General features: G+C 38.9%; 1 protein-coding gene across 4 annotated transcripts in view; it reads right to left on the bottom strand.

Moving 5' to 3' along the window:
- ADK (adenosine kinase) overlaps positions 1–18,136 on the bottom strand; it is a 569,500-nt gene that overhangs the window by 292,645 nt on the left and 258,719 nt on the right. For all 4 annotated transcript variants that reach the window (XM_064269749.1, XM_064269750.1, XM_064269751.1 and 1 more), the window contains one exon: positions 17,379–17,487. In XM_064269749.1, the coding sequence (XP_064125819.1) occupies positions 17,379–17,487 (109 nt within the window). The remainder of the gene's footprint in view (positions 1–17,378; positions 17,488–18,136) is intronic.

Raw genomic sequence — 18,136 nt, 5'->3', positions numbered from 1 at the left:
CATAAGAGTCAATGATAAAATGAAAGTCCAGAGGAAGTTCAACCATTCTGCCTCCTGAACCAATAATCTCAGAAGACTATGAAAATTAATCAACAAACTCAAAAAGTGTTTTGAATTCTAATTATACCTTGTTATTAAATCAACTGGTACTCATAAAATAGACGATTGTTTGAAAAAGACTCGTTAGTTCACTTTTTCTGGCAAAGCATACTTTTTCTAACAGTACAGCTTTCTAAAGATGATATTACAATGGCTTTCCATATCTTCTAACAGGGCTTAGGGTGGTACAAACAATTAACGTGCTCACTGCTAACCAAAAGGTTGCTGGTTCAAGTCTACTCAGAGGTGCTTTAGAAAAAAGGCCTGGCAATTTTACTTCCAAAAAGTCAGCCACTGAAACTCCAGGGAGCACAGTTACACTCTGACACACATGGGGTTCCCATTAGTCAAAATCACAAATGGCAACTGGTTCTGTAAAGAGGGTTTAAGGCAATGAGTTTAAGTATCTGTCCATAAGTTAGTCAAATTTTTCTATTTTCCACTGTACAGTTTTTTAGTTTTGTTTCATTTTGTGTTTTATGTGAATATCAAACAGATATGTTAACGTTACCTTTCACTTTAAATTTACATTATTCTAGTTTCTATTAGGTTACCATAACAAAGCAAATTCACTCACCTTCACTACAGACCTTATCAAATCTTGACCATGACAAGACTAAGAACAGCACACAACACACTGTAAATATGGAGCCTAATCAATATGATCTCTCAAGACTTATCATGTTTTAGTATAACCACATATCTTAGTACAAATATTGCTAGAAGACAATTAAGTCCTCCCAAAATAGCAATTACGTCTTTCATTATATATTCACTCTAATTTGTTATTCAATGTTCACATTTCTGAAGTATAAAATTTTAAATACATTATTTCTTAGACTGGATTTCTTAGTATTATAACACCTCATTTTAAGGACTTTAATTATTACTTTCGGAACACTGATAAACAGTTAATTGTAACTGAATCCAAGTAACAGTTATATTGAGATAAATTATTACTCATGGCATAGGTAAAAAATTTAGTTGAAAATCCAACCATGCCGGAAAAGTGGAAGAATAAAACATAAATATCTGTTATTGATTACTACTTGTTTTTGTATACAAATACTTCCATTTCTTCCCAAGTATGAATACTTTTCCTTCCCTCCAAGGTTGTATACTTCTCCGTACTGTGTTTCTTCCACTGGCCTATAATCTAACCTGCTTATCCAGAGGGAAATATTGCTAGCACTTGAATATCCTATGCTCAGAAAAACGGTGAGATTTTAGGCTGAAAAGGGATAAAAGAGATCAAGGTGGAGTTATAAAATAAATACAGACTAAGAAAAAGAAGATCTCAACTAAGCCATGGGAACTTGAGAAATTACAGAAAGAAGAAAATAGACAAGAGTGACAAAGGAAAATTTAAACTACAAATCCCGTTTTCTCAGACAATTGACAGTGATTTATTACTCTTATTTATAGTGCTTGTGATGGTTAATGTCATGTGTCAACTTGGCTAAGATATGATTCACAGTGGTTTGGCAGACTATATAATCACTTTCCATTTTGTGATGTGATGTGAGCCGCCAATCAGTTCAAAGGGGAGTTCGTGTGGGAGCGTGGCCTGCCTCCAGTATATAAACGGCTATTCTGGCAAAGCATGCTGTCTTTCTCAACCCTGCACTGTTGTCACCTGACCTACGGTTCTTGGGACATAAGCCTGCTGTCTGACCTGCAGATTTTGGATTTGCCAACTCTGGCAACCCCGTGAGCCAGCACAGGCCTCCCCAGCCTGCTGCCTGACCTGCAAATTTTGGGTTTGTCAGCCCTTGCAACCACATGAGCCAGCAGAGGTCTTCAGCTTGTTGCCTGACTCACAGATTTGGGAACTGTCAGCCAACAAAATTGTGTGAGCCATTTCCTTACAATTGTGTGTGCCATTTCCTTGAGATAAATTTCTTTCTCTCTATATCTATAAGGTCGCTATGAGTTGAAATCGACTCAATGGCAAGGGTTTTTTTTTTTTTCTTTTTTAATATACACTTTGCTGGTTTTGTTCCTCTAAAGAACCCAGACAACACAGTGCTTAATTTTTAATCAGTGAAAAAAGAGCACATATCCAGTTAACTTAGCTTATACAAAGTCACAAGCTACTGAAAGCTTTTGTTAAATCTATTTCTTAAATATCTTTATAATCTCTAAAGTTTAAAATTCTCCTCATAAGAAGGCCAAACTTACAAGCTGATTAGAACTTTATCATGTATTTGAAACTTGGAATTTTTTTTTCAGGGAACAATATTATTATAAATAAAGGGCAGAGAAAATACTTTGTATGATTTCAATCTTTTTAAATTTATTGAGACTTGCTTTGTGATCTAACATGTGGTCTATCCTGGAGAATGATCCATGTGCACTGGAGTAGAGTATACACAGAATATTGTGCTGTTGTCGGGTGAAGTATTCTATACATGTCTGTTAAGTCTAGTTGAAAAATATCCCCTGAAGTCTTCTTAAAAGCAAACAATAATCTAGCTAATAAGAATGTCTGTCTTGAGCATTCTGCTCTTTTAAGAACTATCTATATGGGATCAAATTGACAACAGCAACTTGAAAGATTAGATGAGAAACCTAGGGGGCAGTGAGTTTATGTTAATGGAGAGGAACAACTCAGAAAAGGAGGGTGAGAAAGGCTGCACAGCTCAAAGGATGTAATCAGTGTCACTGAATTGTACATGTGAAACTGTTGAACTGGTGTGTGTTCTGCTCTGTATATATTCTCAATAGCAACAAAAATAAAATAAATTTAAAATATATAGTGGATAGGTTTCTAGACAAAATCCTACTGTATGCACAGTTTAGTTAAAATACTATACAGGGCTCCAGAAGAACCAGATGGTGCCCAGCTATGACTAACAACTGTTCTGATCAGGGCCACAATACATACATGCTGAAAGAATGAGAGAAAAATACGGGAATAGAACCCAAATTCTTAAAAAGTTCAGACTTACTGGACCAGTTGATACTAAAGGATTCTGAGACTATCGCCGTGAGGTATTCCTTAACATTTGATCCGAAAATATCCCCTAAGGTTACCTTTTAGTGAAGTAACAGATTTGTACACAGGATAGAAGATATTACTTGCAAGTACAGTGCTCCACTAAAAAACTATATGAGACCAAAAGGTCAACAATTACTCTAAAACAAAAATGAGAAGATAAAGAGACAGGGAAACTAGAGTGCTGGGAATGAAACAACCAGAATGCAATTAAAGAGAACATTGACACACTGTGAAAAAGGTTGACTAATGTCACAGAACAATGTGTGTAGAAATGGTCAAATGAGAACTTAATTTGCTGTATAAACTTTAATTGAAAACAAGAAAATATTTAAAAAAAATACTATATAGGACTGACTGAAAATATGAGGAAAAACTACTACAATGTTAGTAATGCTACAAAGGTACGCACTTATACATTAGCTAAGAGCTTTCACAATTAAAAAAAAAAATTTACTGTGCTTTAGGTGAAAGCTCATAGTGCAAATCAGTTTCTCATTCAAAAATTTATACACAGATTGTTTTGTGACATTGGCTGCAATCCCTGCAGTGTGTCAGCACTCTCTCCCTTTCCCTTTATACCCAGGATTCCCTATGTCCATTTGTCCAGCTTTCCTGTCCCTTCCTGCCTTCTCATCTTTGCTTTTGGGCAGGTGCTGCCCATTTGGTCTCGTATACTTGACTGAGCTAAAAAGCAAGTTCTTCACGTGTGTTATTGTTTGTTTTAGGCCTGTCTGATCTTTGCCTGAAAGGTGGACTTTGGGAGCAGCTTCAGTTCTGAGTTAGCAGGGTGTCTTGGGGGCGTGCTATATGACCTGCCGATTGGGTTCGCCAGCTCCTGCAGCTATGTGAATCAGGAGAAGGCCCTATCCTGACCCATGGATTTGGGATGTTCTAGCCTCTACAATCGCATGAGCCATTTCCTTAATGTAAACCTCTCTATATTTATTTATTTATACACTTTGCTTTATGGTTTTGCTTCTCTAGAGAACCCAGCCTAAGACACTACTATCTAGTTAGTGGTTTTCAAAGGATAAAGTGATAGCTAGAGAATTATACAGAAATAAAGAATATTTTGGCAGGGCTTTTAAAGTTGGGTCACTATTAAGACTAATTTCTCACCAAAACTTGTGACTTTTGCTTTTACTTAGTTATTCCCTATATCACACGTGTCAATCAGTTTTGGCCATTTTCAAGGGAAAAACAATAAAGTTTGGGGACAGGGCAAAAATGAAACAACTAGGTTAACTGCGAACTAAATCCACAGTTTAAAGCAAATACTACTTTCCAGGAAAAGTCAGCATAGAACAATGGACACAGAGACATACTCTAGTTATTATCAAGTTCAAATTCAAAGAAAAAATTAGGCAACCTTTCAAGTCAACTAAAATAAGGAAAAACCAAAATTATCCTGGGGATTTCTGATTCCAACCAAGATGGAACACCAGGGACTGGATTTGCACTCCTACCTCAGTAACTAAAAATACTGACCAACTATATGAAATGACAACAGTGAACAATGGACAAAAATCAGAAATGGGGTAAAACAAGGTAAGCCCCACAACTACCCCAGCTCACTCCCTGGAGAGAGTCACCTGTCTGCAGTGCAGAGAGGGAGAACCTAAACAGAGCCTGGTAGTCTCCAGATGTTGGGGAGACACAGTTCAGAATTCAGAGAGAGGCCATGTTGGCTAGCATTTGCAAGGGCAGAATGCCTGAGAGAAGAGAGTTGCTTGGAGAAGACCTGCAAAATAAGAGAATTCTGGAGATCTGCAGGGGTTCCTCATTTGAGTATTGAGCACATGTGTATGAGGAAACAACCCTAGACCAAAGTAAGAATCAGAAAAATCACACATGATAGAATTTGTAGATAAAGGTATTAAAATAGTTGTTATAACTATACTCCGTAAGTCAAAAATGGTAGAAAATAAAATGCGTATATTAAGTAGAGACATGGAAACCCTGGTAGCTTAGTGGCTGCTAATCAAAAGGTCAACAATTCAAATCCACTAGGCGCTCCTTGGAAACCCCATGGGGCAGTTCTACCCTGTCCTATAGAGTCACTATGAGTTAGAATTGACTCAGCAGCAATGGGTTTGGTTTTTGGTTTAAGCAGAAACATGGCAGGAACAAAAAAGGCCCAACTGAAACTTTCAGAGATGAAAATTACAATATCTGAGATAGAAAATACACTAGATAGGTTTAAGGGTAGATTAAAAAGTTACAGAAGATAAGATTAGTAAACTTGAAGACATAGCAATAGACACTATCCACAAAGAAGGACAGAGAGGAAAAAAATATTTGCAAAGCACAACACTAAACTATGGGACAGTATCAAGTGACTTAATATTAAATCTCCAAAGGTAGATGGGGTGAGACAAAAATTATTTAAAAAAAAAATTGCAAAATAAATGAAAATTATAAACCCAGAGATTAGAAATGCTCAACAAATTTGAATTACAAGAAACATAATTAAACTATACCTAGGCACATCATAATTAAACTGCTTAAAACCAGTGATAAAAAAAATCTTAAGACAGAGGGAAAAAAAGACACATTAGGTTCAGAGGAACAAAGATAAGAAAGACAGCAGACTTCAATTTTAAAAACAATGCCAGATAGATGAGAGTGAAGAAGCAGGGACCAGAGTCAGCCTCTAGCCTTAAACAACAACAAAAACAGACACAAAGTATGAAACAACAGTTTTTAAGACACTAGACACTGGGCAAGGAAAAATCGTGCTCTCCGAGAGATGGAAAACAATCGAGGTAAACCCTGTGACTGCAGAGGCTTACTGCCTTGAGAGTTTCCAGACTGAAGCATGAGGATGGGGAACTGAATTGTAGCCCAATGAACTCCCTGAATTTAGGAGATACAGCTGACAGTCCAGGGAGACTAAAGCAGTCAGAACTCAGAGGCCAGAATATCAGGGAGCAGAGAGTTGCAGAGAACCCTGGAAATCCATAAAGGTTTGCCAATGAGAATTAAGCAGAATACTGATCCATGACTGTGAAAGAACAAAAGTACGGTGAAACCTGTGACAGCTGGAACTTGATGGCCTGCCTTGTTTTCCTACATCTGGCAAGTTTTCCACCTATGACAGGGTGCAGTCTTACCACTTTTCTATCACTCATTTTAGTGGATAACATTTGAGTTTTCCTTCTTTGACAGGTTTCCACCTTACACAGGTTCCAACTTTCACAGTTTTTACCTTATTAGAAGGAAAATGATTAGTGGGAACAGTGCCTGTGGTACGCGTACAGCTTGGAATAGTGGCTGCCTATTCCTACCAGGTAGAACAGAAAATTAATAATTCATGGAACACTGCATTGAGTACTCAAGAAAGTCTTGCCTAGATAGTAAGGAATATTTAGCCTTAGGTCAAGGTTTCTCAACCTTGGTTCCACTAACAATTTAAAATGGATACTTCTTTGTTGTAGGGGACTGTCCCATGCACTGATTTTTAGGTGTTTAGCAGTATCATTGGCCTCTACCACGGGCAGCAGCCCTCCAATCATGGACAATAAAAAATGTCTCATACACTGCTAAATGTCCTAAGGGGCAAAATCAACCCAGGTTCAGAATCACTGTCATAGACTGGCCGTCTAATATACCCTGGAACCACATAACAAATCACAAAAGCAAGACCCCAAAGCGCCAAAATCATTCTAAGTAACTTAACTGCATCTCAGAATAAAGCTCAAGAAGATTTACAGGGCAACAAAAATATCTAGTCCCCAAAAAAGTTAAATTCACAATGTTTGGCATCCAAATAAAGATTACCAGGCACACAGAAAGGCAAGAAAACACAACCAATCACTGAAAACTGCCCAGATTGATGCAAATAAAGCTAACAGAAAAGAACATTAAAACAGTTTTTATTAATGTATTATGTATGTTCCAGTATAGACAAGCAACAGGTAAAAAGACCCAAATCAATCTTCTAGAAATGAAACAATAACTGAGATTAAACAATAACTGGATGAGATAAACAACAGATCAGGTATTGCAGAAGGAAATACTAGTGAATCAGAAGACATAGCAAAAGAAACTATCCAAAACGAAACACAAAGAGATAAAAGAATCCCTTTTGAAAATGAAAAGAGCATCAGTGAGATATGAGACAATTTTAAGAGGCCAAATGCATGGGTAATTTAAGTTCCTGAAAGAGGTGGGGGCAGGAGACAGAAAAAATATTTGAAGAAATAATGGCTGATTCAAACTTGACGAAACCTATAAGCTCACAGCTCTAAGACGTTAAACTCCAAGCATGAAAAACACAAAGAAGGCTACACTATGGTGTGTTATAATCAAATTGCTTAAAACCAGTAATAATTGTTGTTGTGTGCCATCTAGTTGATTCAGACTCACAGCAATCCTATATTACAGAATAGAACTACCCCAAAGGGTTTCTCAGCCTATAATCTTTACAGAGCAGATTGCCAGGTGTTTTCTCCTACGGAGCAGCTGGTGGGTTCGAACTACTGATCTTTCGGTTAGCAGCCGAGTATTTAATCATTGTACCACTAGGGCTCCTTTGGTAATGATTAACCAAACCCAAAATACCTGTTGCCATCGATAATTAGGAAATCTTAAAAGCAGTCAGAGGGAGGAAAAAACACTGCTACACTCAGAGGAACAAAGGGTGAAGAAGAAAGGTCAAATCAATAAATTATTTTTCAACTTTAAGAAACAAACTGAAAAAAAAAGGAGGAGGGTGAGAGAAGTAAATAAAATCCACAGTAAGCAGAAAAATGGATATAATAAAGAACAGAAATAAACAACCACCTGATCTTAGATTTCCCAGTAAAAATGCTAAAAGATAATGAATGTCTACAAAGTTCTTTGTTCAGTTACACCGAACAAGTTGTCATTTATGTATAAAAGCAAAAAGAAGTAAATTAAAAGCTCATGAAAAGAGGAGCTCTTAGTTCTTCCTGGAGAAATAAAAAGTTTGATAACGAAATGCAGCCATTCAAAGGGTAATCCAAACAAACAATAAAAGAGTGGGAAAACTGTGGTAATCACTGACAAGCATTTAATTTTTTTAAATATACAATTAAGATGCCAAAAATTATGATAATAAAACAGAATGTAAATGATTAAACACTAAAAATGTAAAAATAAAAACATAACTACCCAAAAATACGGAGGAAGGATGAAACACTGAATGCTGATTTTCTCACTTTTCACAGCAGGTAATCAATATATATTGTTTACAAAGGAAATACATAGTTTAGAAAAATTAATGGCTCTAATTCCCTAATCCTTTTTCATAAACATTTCCTAACATAGTTTTAGAGAGCTCTTTCAGGAAATACTATTTCCTGGGTGAGAAGAAACATAAATCAATCTGATTCCAAGGTGACCAGGATCTGAGATTGGTAATTGTTTAAAAAAAAAAAAATGTAATTAGTCACCATAACCAGTAGTCTCTAATCACCTGCAAACAAGGAATTTGAGAATTTGGTTGGAACATGGAAAAGCTGAGCTTACATGTCAAAAATGGTATGCCTGCTATTAAAGGTGAAAAAACACTAAATGCTCTATTTAAACCAAAAGGGTTTTTATATACTCAACCAAATGGGTTAGGACATCCATACGCAATTTTAGCTTTTTACCAGAAAAGTTTTTGATGTGGACTTGCATTGCAGCTTCATTGCATTATATGAAGGAGAAAATAAGAACAACATTTTGGGCACGATCATTGCTCATTTATGGAGTAGTTGGAAGAAGAGCCAAGTATGGAGATCTAGTTTATTTTATGTAATGCAGATTGTCTTAATTATGGAAATTGTAGAACAGATGTTCTGAGATTTTTCCTTAGATCAAAAACTTTTTGTAATTAAAGAGTTCCTAGTCTCAACTCGTTCAACCCCAGTGAGGTAACGGTTGACCCTACACAGCCTGAAAGTATGAGGGAAAAACAGGACCCCTGCTGATTTGTTGACCTTTTGATGTATCTACTCAATGTAAACTTGTGGTTTGAGCATAAACTAAGACTAGACTAGATTCTATCTGATTCCTGAATGCTCTAAGCTCAAAGGGAATTGAAGATTTAAAAGAATGACCTTGGAAAGAACATTACATTTCAGAGGACAGTTTACAGACTTCAGCAAATAAGAATTATGCCCTTAGTTGTTAGCAAAATAAATATTTGTTGAATGTCCACCAAGAACGTGGTGGACATTCATCCCTGGTATATTCAATGAGTCTATTTCCAGAACTATTTTGAAACAGCCAAACTTGGAGTAAATTATGGTTTTACCTGGCAATGTGAAAGAGCATTTTTTTTTAATGAAGTTGCTGAAATAGAAGCTAAGAGCCTGTATTAGAGATATCAACTGGAAGCCATTTTGATATTTGCTCTGGCTGAATATACTATACAAATCTCAAAATAATTCAGTCTTCATTATTAATTTGACAAGAACTGATAAATGAATACCTCTAGGCCTTATATAAAACTGTACTTTCATATAAATAGTTAGCAGTTGTGATGGTTAAGATTGTGTGTCAACTTGGCTGGGCCATGACTCTTAGGGTTTATGTGATCACTCCCATGATGGAATCTCCTGTGAGTAGCCAATCAGTTGAAAGGGAGTTTCCTTGGGGGTGTGGCCTGCATCTGAATATAATCAGACTTTCTCGCTTTTTACTCACTCTGGATCCTGAAACCGCCTCCTGTTCATCTGACTTTCAGACCTTGGGACTTGAGTTATCAGCTTGCTGGCCAATCTTGGGATTTGTTGATCTTCACAGCCTATGAGCAAGAGCCCTGCTCTCCAACTTGCCAATCTTGGGTCAGCCAGCCCCTGAGGTTACATAAATCGGGAATACCTCTATTCTGATCCATGGACTTGGGACTTTCCAGCCTCTACAATCATGTGAGCCATTTCCTTGATATAAACCTCTCTCTATATATATTTATATGCTCCTCTAGAGAACACAGCCTCAGACACTTCGTACCGAGAGTGGTTCTAAAGAAACAAAACTGTAAGGATGAGTTTTCGAAATTAGTTCACAAGTCTGGTTAGTCTTAAAGATGTTGGTGACGATGCTTCCAGCAGGAAAGAGGGCACTGCTAATCCACAGCGTGAGGTGGTGATACAAATGCACAAAATATCACCTCCAGTAGACCAGGTATTGGCGAAAGTCGAGGCTCTAGGTGAACACATGTGTGACATCTTCCTACAGTTTTGTCAGAATGAGAAGCATAAGGAAGTTGGTTGGTTGGTCCTACGTTCGCTAGACAAACTGGTCAAAGAGATGCGCTCAGGGCTTCAGAGTCAAAGCTCAAGTGCTGTATGAATGACCTCAAGGTTTCCACTTGAGGTCTGAAAGAAAGCCTCATTTCTTGTAGTAACAGAGCTGAAATTGCTGAAAACTGAGCCCAGAGTCTTACTGTAAGAGTGGCTGAATTATGATACCAGCTTAACTGCCAACCTCGAGAAGTGTCTGAAGTAAGGGCACTGATTGGGAAGAAATGGGATCCTGAAACTTAAGATGGGGACATATGGGCAGATAATCAGGACGCTGGAGACACTGACCCCAGAAATTCCACTGAATGAATCCTGCCAGCAGAACTACTCCCATTTGCAGGATTATTTCATGTTTCTCTGCTAAACCACCCTGCCCAGAAAAACCATTAGCCCCTCCACTCCTATCTAATGAGATTACCCCTAGCCCAGCTGCCTCTAAAGAGCCCTTGTCTGAGTCATTGCCTGCAGCATCACCTGAGGCAGATGCTTTACAAGACAATGCTGAATGTTCTCAAAGCAATTCCACACTACTGATTCTGGCTTCTAGACCTATAATTACACTGAAGTCCCAGCAAGCCCCAAAAGGTGAAGTACAAAGTGTGACCCAGGAGGAGGTATGCTATACTCCAAAAGAACTGCTTGACTTTTCTAATATGTACAAACAGAAACCTGGGGAATATTTGTGGGAACGGCTATTAATGGAGTGGGATAATGGTGCAAGGAACATAAAGATGGATCACTCTGAGTTTATTGATATGGGTCCACTAAGCATAGATTCTTCATTCAGTGTTTCAGCTCGAGAAGTTAAGAAAAGATCTAATAGGGCTGCTGAAGCATGGATTACGAGGTGGCCTACACTAAATCAAGTTGAAGTACCAGGCCTAACTTGGTATACTGTAGAAGAAGGTATCCAAAGGCTTAGGAAAATTGGCATGCTAGAGTGGATTTATCAGGTTAGATCCACAGACCCACACATGGAGTGGCCAGAGGACACACCTTTTACCACAACTGTGAGGAACAAATTTGTGAAGGGTGCTCCAGCATCCTTGAAAACTGCTGTGATTGCTATTGACGTAAATCAGATTTGACAGTGGGAACTGTCCTAACTGAATTAAGACACCTAACTACAATGGGGCTGATTAGACTTCCTGGAAGTAGGAGCCAAGTGGCTGCACTCAACTGACAAAGTCAAGGTGGGAGTGGTTACGCTAATGGACAGTGTAGTCAAAGCAGTAACAGCACAGTCTGACTTCTATGGACTTACTGTGTTGGCTACTTAGTCATGGTATCCCTAGGAGTGAAACAGATAGGAAATATACTATTTACTTGATCTGTACAAATGGATGAATTCTAGGTCAGGTGAACAGCAGTCCAACTCAAAATGCCAGAATAGAGAGTCACGGTCCCTCAATCAATTCCCAGATTTAAGAGAGTTTAAAGACCTACAACCTCTTGAATGAAGGGGAGGTCGGGTCCCCTTGAGGAAGGACTCCAATACACTGCCAAAAATTTTTACTGTGAATCTTTCTTGCAGCTTTCCACAAAAGGATCTACATCCTTTTATGAGAATGACTGTTCACTGGAGAAAAGGAAATAATCAGACTTTTTGGGGATTACTAGATACTGGCTCTGAACTGACGCTAATTCCAGGAGACCCAAAATATCACTGTGGCCCACCAGTCAGAGTGGGGGCAGATGGAGGTCAAGTTATTAATGGAATCTTGGCTCATGTCCATCTCACAGTAGGTCCAGTGGGTCCCCGAAACCATCTTGTAGTGATTTCCTAGTTTCAGAATCCAATAATTGGAACAGATATACTCAGCAACGGACAGAACACCCACACTGGATCCCTGAAAACAGAGTAAGGGCTATTATGGTAGGAAAAGCCAAGTGGAAGTCATTAGAACTGCCCCTACCTAGGAATATAGTAAACCAAAGCAATACCACATTCTTGGAGGGACTGCGGAGATTACTGCCACCATCAAGGACTTGAAAGATGCAGGGGTGGTGATTCCCACCACATTCCCATTCAACTGGCCTATCAGGAAGGTGCAAAAAACAGATGGATCTTGGAGAATGAGAGTAGATTATCCAAAACTTAACGAGGTGGTGACTCCAATTGCAGCCGCTGTTCGAAATGTAGTTTCATTGCTTGAGCAAATTAATACATCTCCTGGTATCTGGTATGCAGCTATTGATCAGGTTAATGCCTTTTTCTCCATACCCATTTCAAAGGATCATCGGAAGCAGTTTGCCTTCAGATGGTGAGGCCAGCAATACACCACACCTGCCTACCTCAGAGCTACATCAACTTTCCAGCCGTATGTCATAATTTAGTCCGCAGGGACCTTGATCACCTTTTCCTTCCACAAGATGTCACACTGGTCCATTACATTGATGACAGTATGATGATTGGACCTAATAAAGAAGAAGCGTCAATGACTCTGGACTTATTGGTAAAACATTTGTGTGCTAAAGGGTAGGAAATGAACCCCACAAAAATTCAGACACCTTCCACCTCAGTGAAATTTTTAGGGGTCCAGGGGTATGAGGCATGTCAAGATATGCCTTCTAAGTGAAGGATAAGTTATTGTATCTCGTTGCTCCCACAACTAAAAAGGAGGCACAACACCTAGTGGGTCTCTTTGGATTCTGGAAGCAACATATTCCTCACTTGGGTATGCTATTCCAGCCTATTTATCAAGTGGCTCAAAAAGCTGCTAGTTTTGACTGGGGCCCAGAACAAGAGAAGGCTCTGCAACAGGTTCAGGCTGCTGTGCAAGCCATTCTGCCACTTGGGCCATATGATCCAGCTGATCCAATGGTGCTTGAACCGTCTGGCAGATAGAGATGCTGTTTGGAGTCTTCAGCAGATCCCTATTGGTGAATCACAGTGCAGACCCTTAGGATTTTGGAGTAAAGCCTTGCCATCCTCTGCAGATAACTACTCTCCTTTTGAGAAAAAGCTTTTGGCTTGTTATTGGACCTTAGTAGAGACCGAATACTTTATCATGGGACACCAAGTCACCATGCGACCTGAGCTGCCCATCATGAACTGGGTGTCCTCTGACCCACAGAGTCATAATGTTCGACGTGCACAGCAGCACTCCATCATTAAATGGAAGTGCTATATACGAGTAGGACCTGAAGGTACAAGTACGTTGCATGACGAAGTGCCTAAATGCCCATGGTCTCTCCTCCTGTACCATTACCGTCCATCTCCCAGTCTGCACCTATGGCCTCATGAGCTGATAAATGAAGAGAAAACTTGTGCCTGGTTTACGGATGGTTCTGTGTGATATGCAGGCACCACTTGAAAGTGGACAATGGCAGCACTACAACCCCTTTCTGGGACCTCCCTGAAGGACAGTGGTGAAGGGAAATCCTTTCAATGGGCAGAACTTTGAGCAGTGCACCTGGCTGTTCACTTTGCCTGGGAGGAGAAATGGCCTGATGTGCAATTATATACTTATTCACGGGCTGTGGCCAATGGTTTGGCTGGATGGTCAGGGACATGGAAGGAACATGACTGGAAAGCTGGAGACAAGGATTTATGGGGAAAAGGTATGTGGAATGGGCCAAAGAAGTGAAGATATTTGTGTCTCATGTGAATGCTCGCCAAAGGATGACTTCAGCAGAGTATGATTTTAACAATCAAGTCAATAGGATGATGCATTCTGTGGAAACAAGTCACCCTCTTTTCCCAGCACCTCCTGTCGTTGCTCACAAAGTGGCCATGGTGGCAAGGATGGAGGTTATGCATGGGCCCAGCAACATGGTCCACTCAACAAGGCTGACTTGGGTACAGCCACTGCTGAGTGCCCAATCTCTCAGCAGCAGAGACCAACACTGAGTCCCTAATACGGCACCATTCCTCGAGGTGATCAGCCAGCAACCTGGTGTCGAGTTGATTACATCAGACCACTTCTATCATGGAAAGGGCAGTGTTTTGTCCTTACTGGAATAGACACATCCTCTGGATATGGATTTGCCTTCCCTGCATGCAATGCTTCTGCCAAAACTACCCTCTGTAGACTTACAGAATGCCTTATCATGGTATCTCACACAGCATTGCCTCTGATCAGGGGACTCACTTCACAGAGAAATGAAGTGTGGCAGTGGGCCCATGCTCATGGAACTCATTGGTCTTACCAAGTTCCTCATCATCCTGAAGCAGCTGACTTGATAAAAGGATAGAATGACCTTCTAAAGACACAATTACAATGCCAGCTACGTGGCAATACCTTGCAGGGCTGGGACAATGTTCTCCAGGAGTCTGTATATGCTCTAAACTAGCATCCAACATATAGTGCAATTTCTCCCATAGCCAGGATTCATGGGTCTAGGAATCAAGGGATGGAAATAGGAACGGCACCACTCACTATTACCCCTAGGGACCCAGTCACAAAATTTTTGCTTCCTGTCCCTGCAATCTTATGCTCTGCAAGTCTAGAGGTCTTAGTTACAAAGGGAGGAATGCTTCCACCTGGAGACACATCACTGATTCCACTGAACTGGAAGCTAAGAACACTACCTGGCCACTTTGGGCTAATCATGCCTCTGGATCAACAAAGAAGGGAGTTACCATACTGGCTGGTGTGATTGATCCTGATTACCAAGAGGAAATCGGATTGATATTAAACAATGAAGGTAAAGAAGGGTATGTCTGGTATACAGGAGATCCCTTAGGATGTATCTCAGTACTACCATGCCCTGTGATTAAGGTCAATGGAAAACTACAACAACCCAGTTCGGACATGAGTACTAATCACACAGACCCTTTAGGAATGAAGGTTTGGGTCACCTCACCAGGCAAAGAACCACGACCAGCTGAGGTGCCTACTGAGGGCAAAGGGAATACGGAATGGGTGGTGGAAGAAGGTAGTTCTAAATATTAGTTATGTCCATGTGACCAGTTTCAGAAACGAGGACTGTACTTGTTAAGAGCATTTCTGCTTTGGATGTGTGCATCAAATATTTTTGTTTTCTTCACTTATAAGATGTAAATGTGGCTAGCGCATTTTCAGTTGTATGCCTGTTAGCTGTATCATGTTAGGCACCAAGTATGATTTTATAATTGTATTTATTCAGAGATTATGTATGGTTTAAGTAGATGTGTACATGTGCCAAGATGACAACGGGTGCACTGTGATGATTGTGTGTCACCTTGGCTGGGCCAGTCTCAGTGTTTATATGTGATCACTCCCATGATGGAATCTGCTGTGAGTAGCCAATCAGTTGAAAGGAATTTTCCTTGGGGGTGTGGCCTGCGTCCAAATATAAGCAGACTTTCTGGCTTTTTGCTCACTCTAGATCCTGCTGCTGCCTCCTGTTTGTCTGACCTCCAGTTTTTGGGACTTGAGTTAGCCAGCTTGCCTGCCAATCTTGGGATTTGTTGATCTTCACACCCTGTGAGCAAGACTCCTGCTCTCCAGCCTGCCAATCTTGGTTTAGCCAGCCCCTGTGGCTACATGAATCAGAAGAAGCCTCTATTTTGATCCATGGACTTCGTACATTCCACCCTCTACAATCGCGTGAGCTGTTTCCTTGATGTAAATCCCTCTCTCAATATATTTATATGCTTTACTGGTTTTGCTTCTCTAAAGAACCCAGCCTAAGACAACAGTGATATAAAAATTTCATTCATCAGAAGATGCCCAGTGCTTTACAATACATAATTGTTAAAATTTGAGTTATTTGTAAATTGGATACTTATAATTTGGGGTCTAACTAGAAAAACAGAATACTGTAACTGTCAAGCTGAAAAAAACCTCCTCACAATATACTGTCATATTTCATAGTCAACATAAATCATGCCAAGCTTTAAACCATGTGCTTTTTGAAATTCAGGCCCCCAAATATAAGACTGCTGGAAGTAATACATAAATCCCTTGTAGGGAATCACACTACCAAGACATTAATTAACCATACCTGAGACCATTTTGAGACATAAAATAAAATAGAAAATAAAAATAGTTAAAGGGAGAAATATTTTGAATTCTTGAAATTTTTCCTCACATACTGGCAGAAGAGATAGCATGATTTTCTTGTATATCATCTCCTCAATGTAAGTATTTATTTGACAGTTATAAAAGGGTAGTATTTGATATACAGAGGAATCAATAAGAACCTTGTAAAGCCTACAGCATGCACACAAACATGTTGTAGGAGACATTAACACTAAACTGAAAAAAATAATTATGTTTTCAATAAACATGTTCCTATTCGATAATCAATTTTTTATACTTCTTACCAGCTGTTTCACACAGCTCAGGTAGTAGAATAGCAGCAGCTGTTAAACCAAAATCATATACTATATGCATATGAGGTACTCGTAATTCTTCGTAGGTATCTACTAATTTGTGATCACTCATATTTAGCTCATATTAAATAAAAACAAGGCAATTACGGGGCGATTAATTCCAGAAGTTTTTTAGTAAAGTCCTATTTTAGAATTGAATTCCTAACCAATTATTTTTATGTCAGGAAATTTAGTAATTCAAATTACATGCTTATTCCCAGATTTGAGATTTGTCATGATCAATATTTCTGAAATATTAAATAAAAGGTGTCATGGAAATTACTATGGACTAAATAGCAATTAAGATTTTTTAGGCAAATATGCTCAAACCATTTGCAGTGAATATTTATGCTAATAATATTTTTCCAAACAATGCATACATCAATTACAACAAGTTGCCTAAAAATGTAGAATTTAAATTTGCAGAATTACTTCAAAAGATATTAAGAAACTAGTTCAATACTGAATTCTCTGTTTGGTTTAGAAGCATATGTCTATAATAGATCCAAAAAGACAGAGGCCTGAAGGTAAATAATAACAATTATGTTACCATAAAATGGCCATATTTCTGTTAAATACTTATAATAGTGAACCTAAAATATACTTGCGATGGATAAGAAATGTGCAGGATAGGTAAATGGCAATTATTTAAAAATGTACATCAGCCAACAACTATATAGTGTCAACATATGCCAGAAATGTGAATTAGGTAAATACTTACTGCTATATAACAAACTCTTGCTTTTTCTACCAACACCCAGTTTTTCTCCAGATCAAGATGTTTTTCTTTTTTATAACAATTGGCAGCAGCAAGGTTAGCTACAAGGGACCTAAAACAACCAAGAAAAAGCAAGTAGATTTTACTCATACCATAGCCAAAAACGGAAACCCTGGTGGCATAGTGGTTAAAAACTACAGCTGCTAACCAAAAGGCTGGCAGTTCGAATTCACCAGGTGCTCCTTGGACACTCTATGGGGCAGTTCTACTCTGTCCTGTAGGGTCACAATGAGTCGGAATCGACTCGACAGCAACGGGTTTCGTTTTTTGTTTTTATAGCCAAAACTGGCCCTGATGGTATGGTGGGTAAAGTGTTCAGCTGCTAGAAAGATGTGGCAATTTGCTTTGCACAGATTTATAGCCTTGGAAACCCTATGAGGCAGTTCTACTCTGTCCTATAAGGTCACTACGAGTGGGAACTGACCAGTTGGCAGTGGGTTTGGTTTTGGTTTATAGCTGAACCTGTAGTGCTTTTCCATATACTTAAGTCCCAACATTTCTTTTGCAAAATTTCTTTTACAATTTCAATCTTTATTCTTCAAAACTGCAGTATATTGGTTTTTAAATAAATGCAAATAAAATTAATTTCGCTTTGAAAACTTTTTGAGACTTCTATGTTGCTTCTGAGATAAACATTATGTTAACACTAGTATTTTGAGAAACTGACATTTAACTATGCTTTAAAAAAATTTTTTTTGATA

Source organism: Loxodonta africana, chromosome 16 (assembly GCF_030014295.1).
Source record: "Loxodonta africana isolate mLoxAfr1 chromosome 16, mLoxAfr1.hap2, whole genome shotgun sequence".
NCBI classification, from domain to species: Eukaryota; Metazoa; Chordata; class Mammalia; order Proboscidea; family Elephantidae; genus Loxodonta; species Loxodonta africana.
Note: the sequence above shows the minus strand (reverse complement) of the source record. Positions and strands in the feature narration are given on the sequence as shown.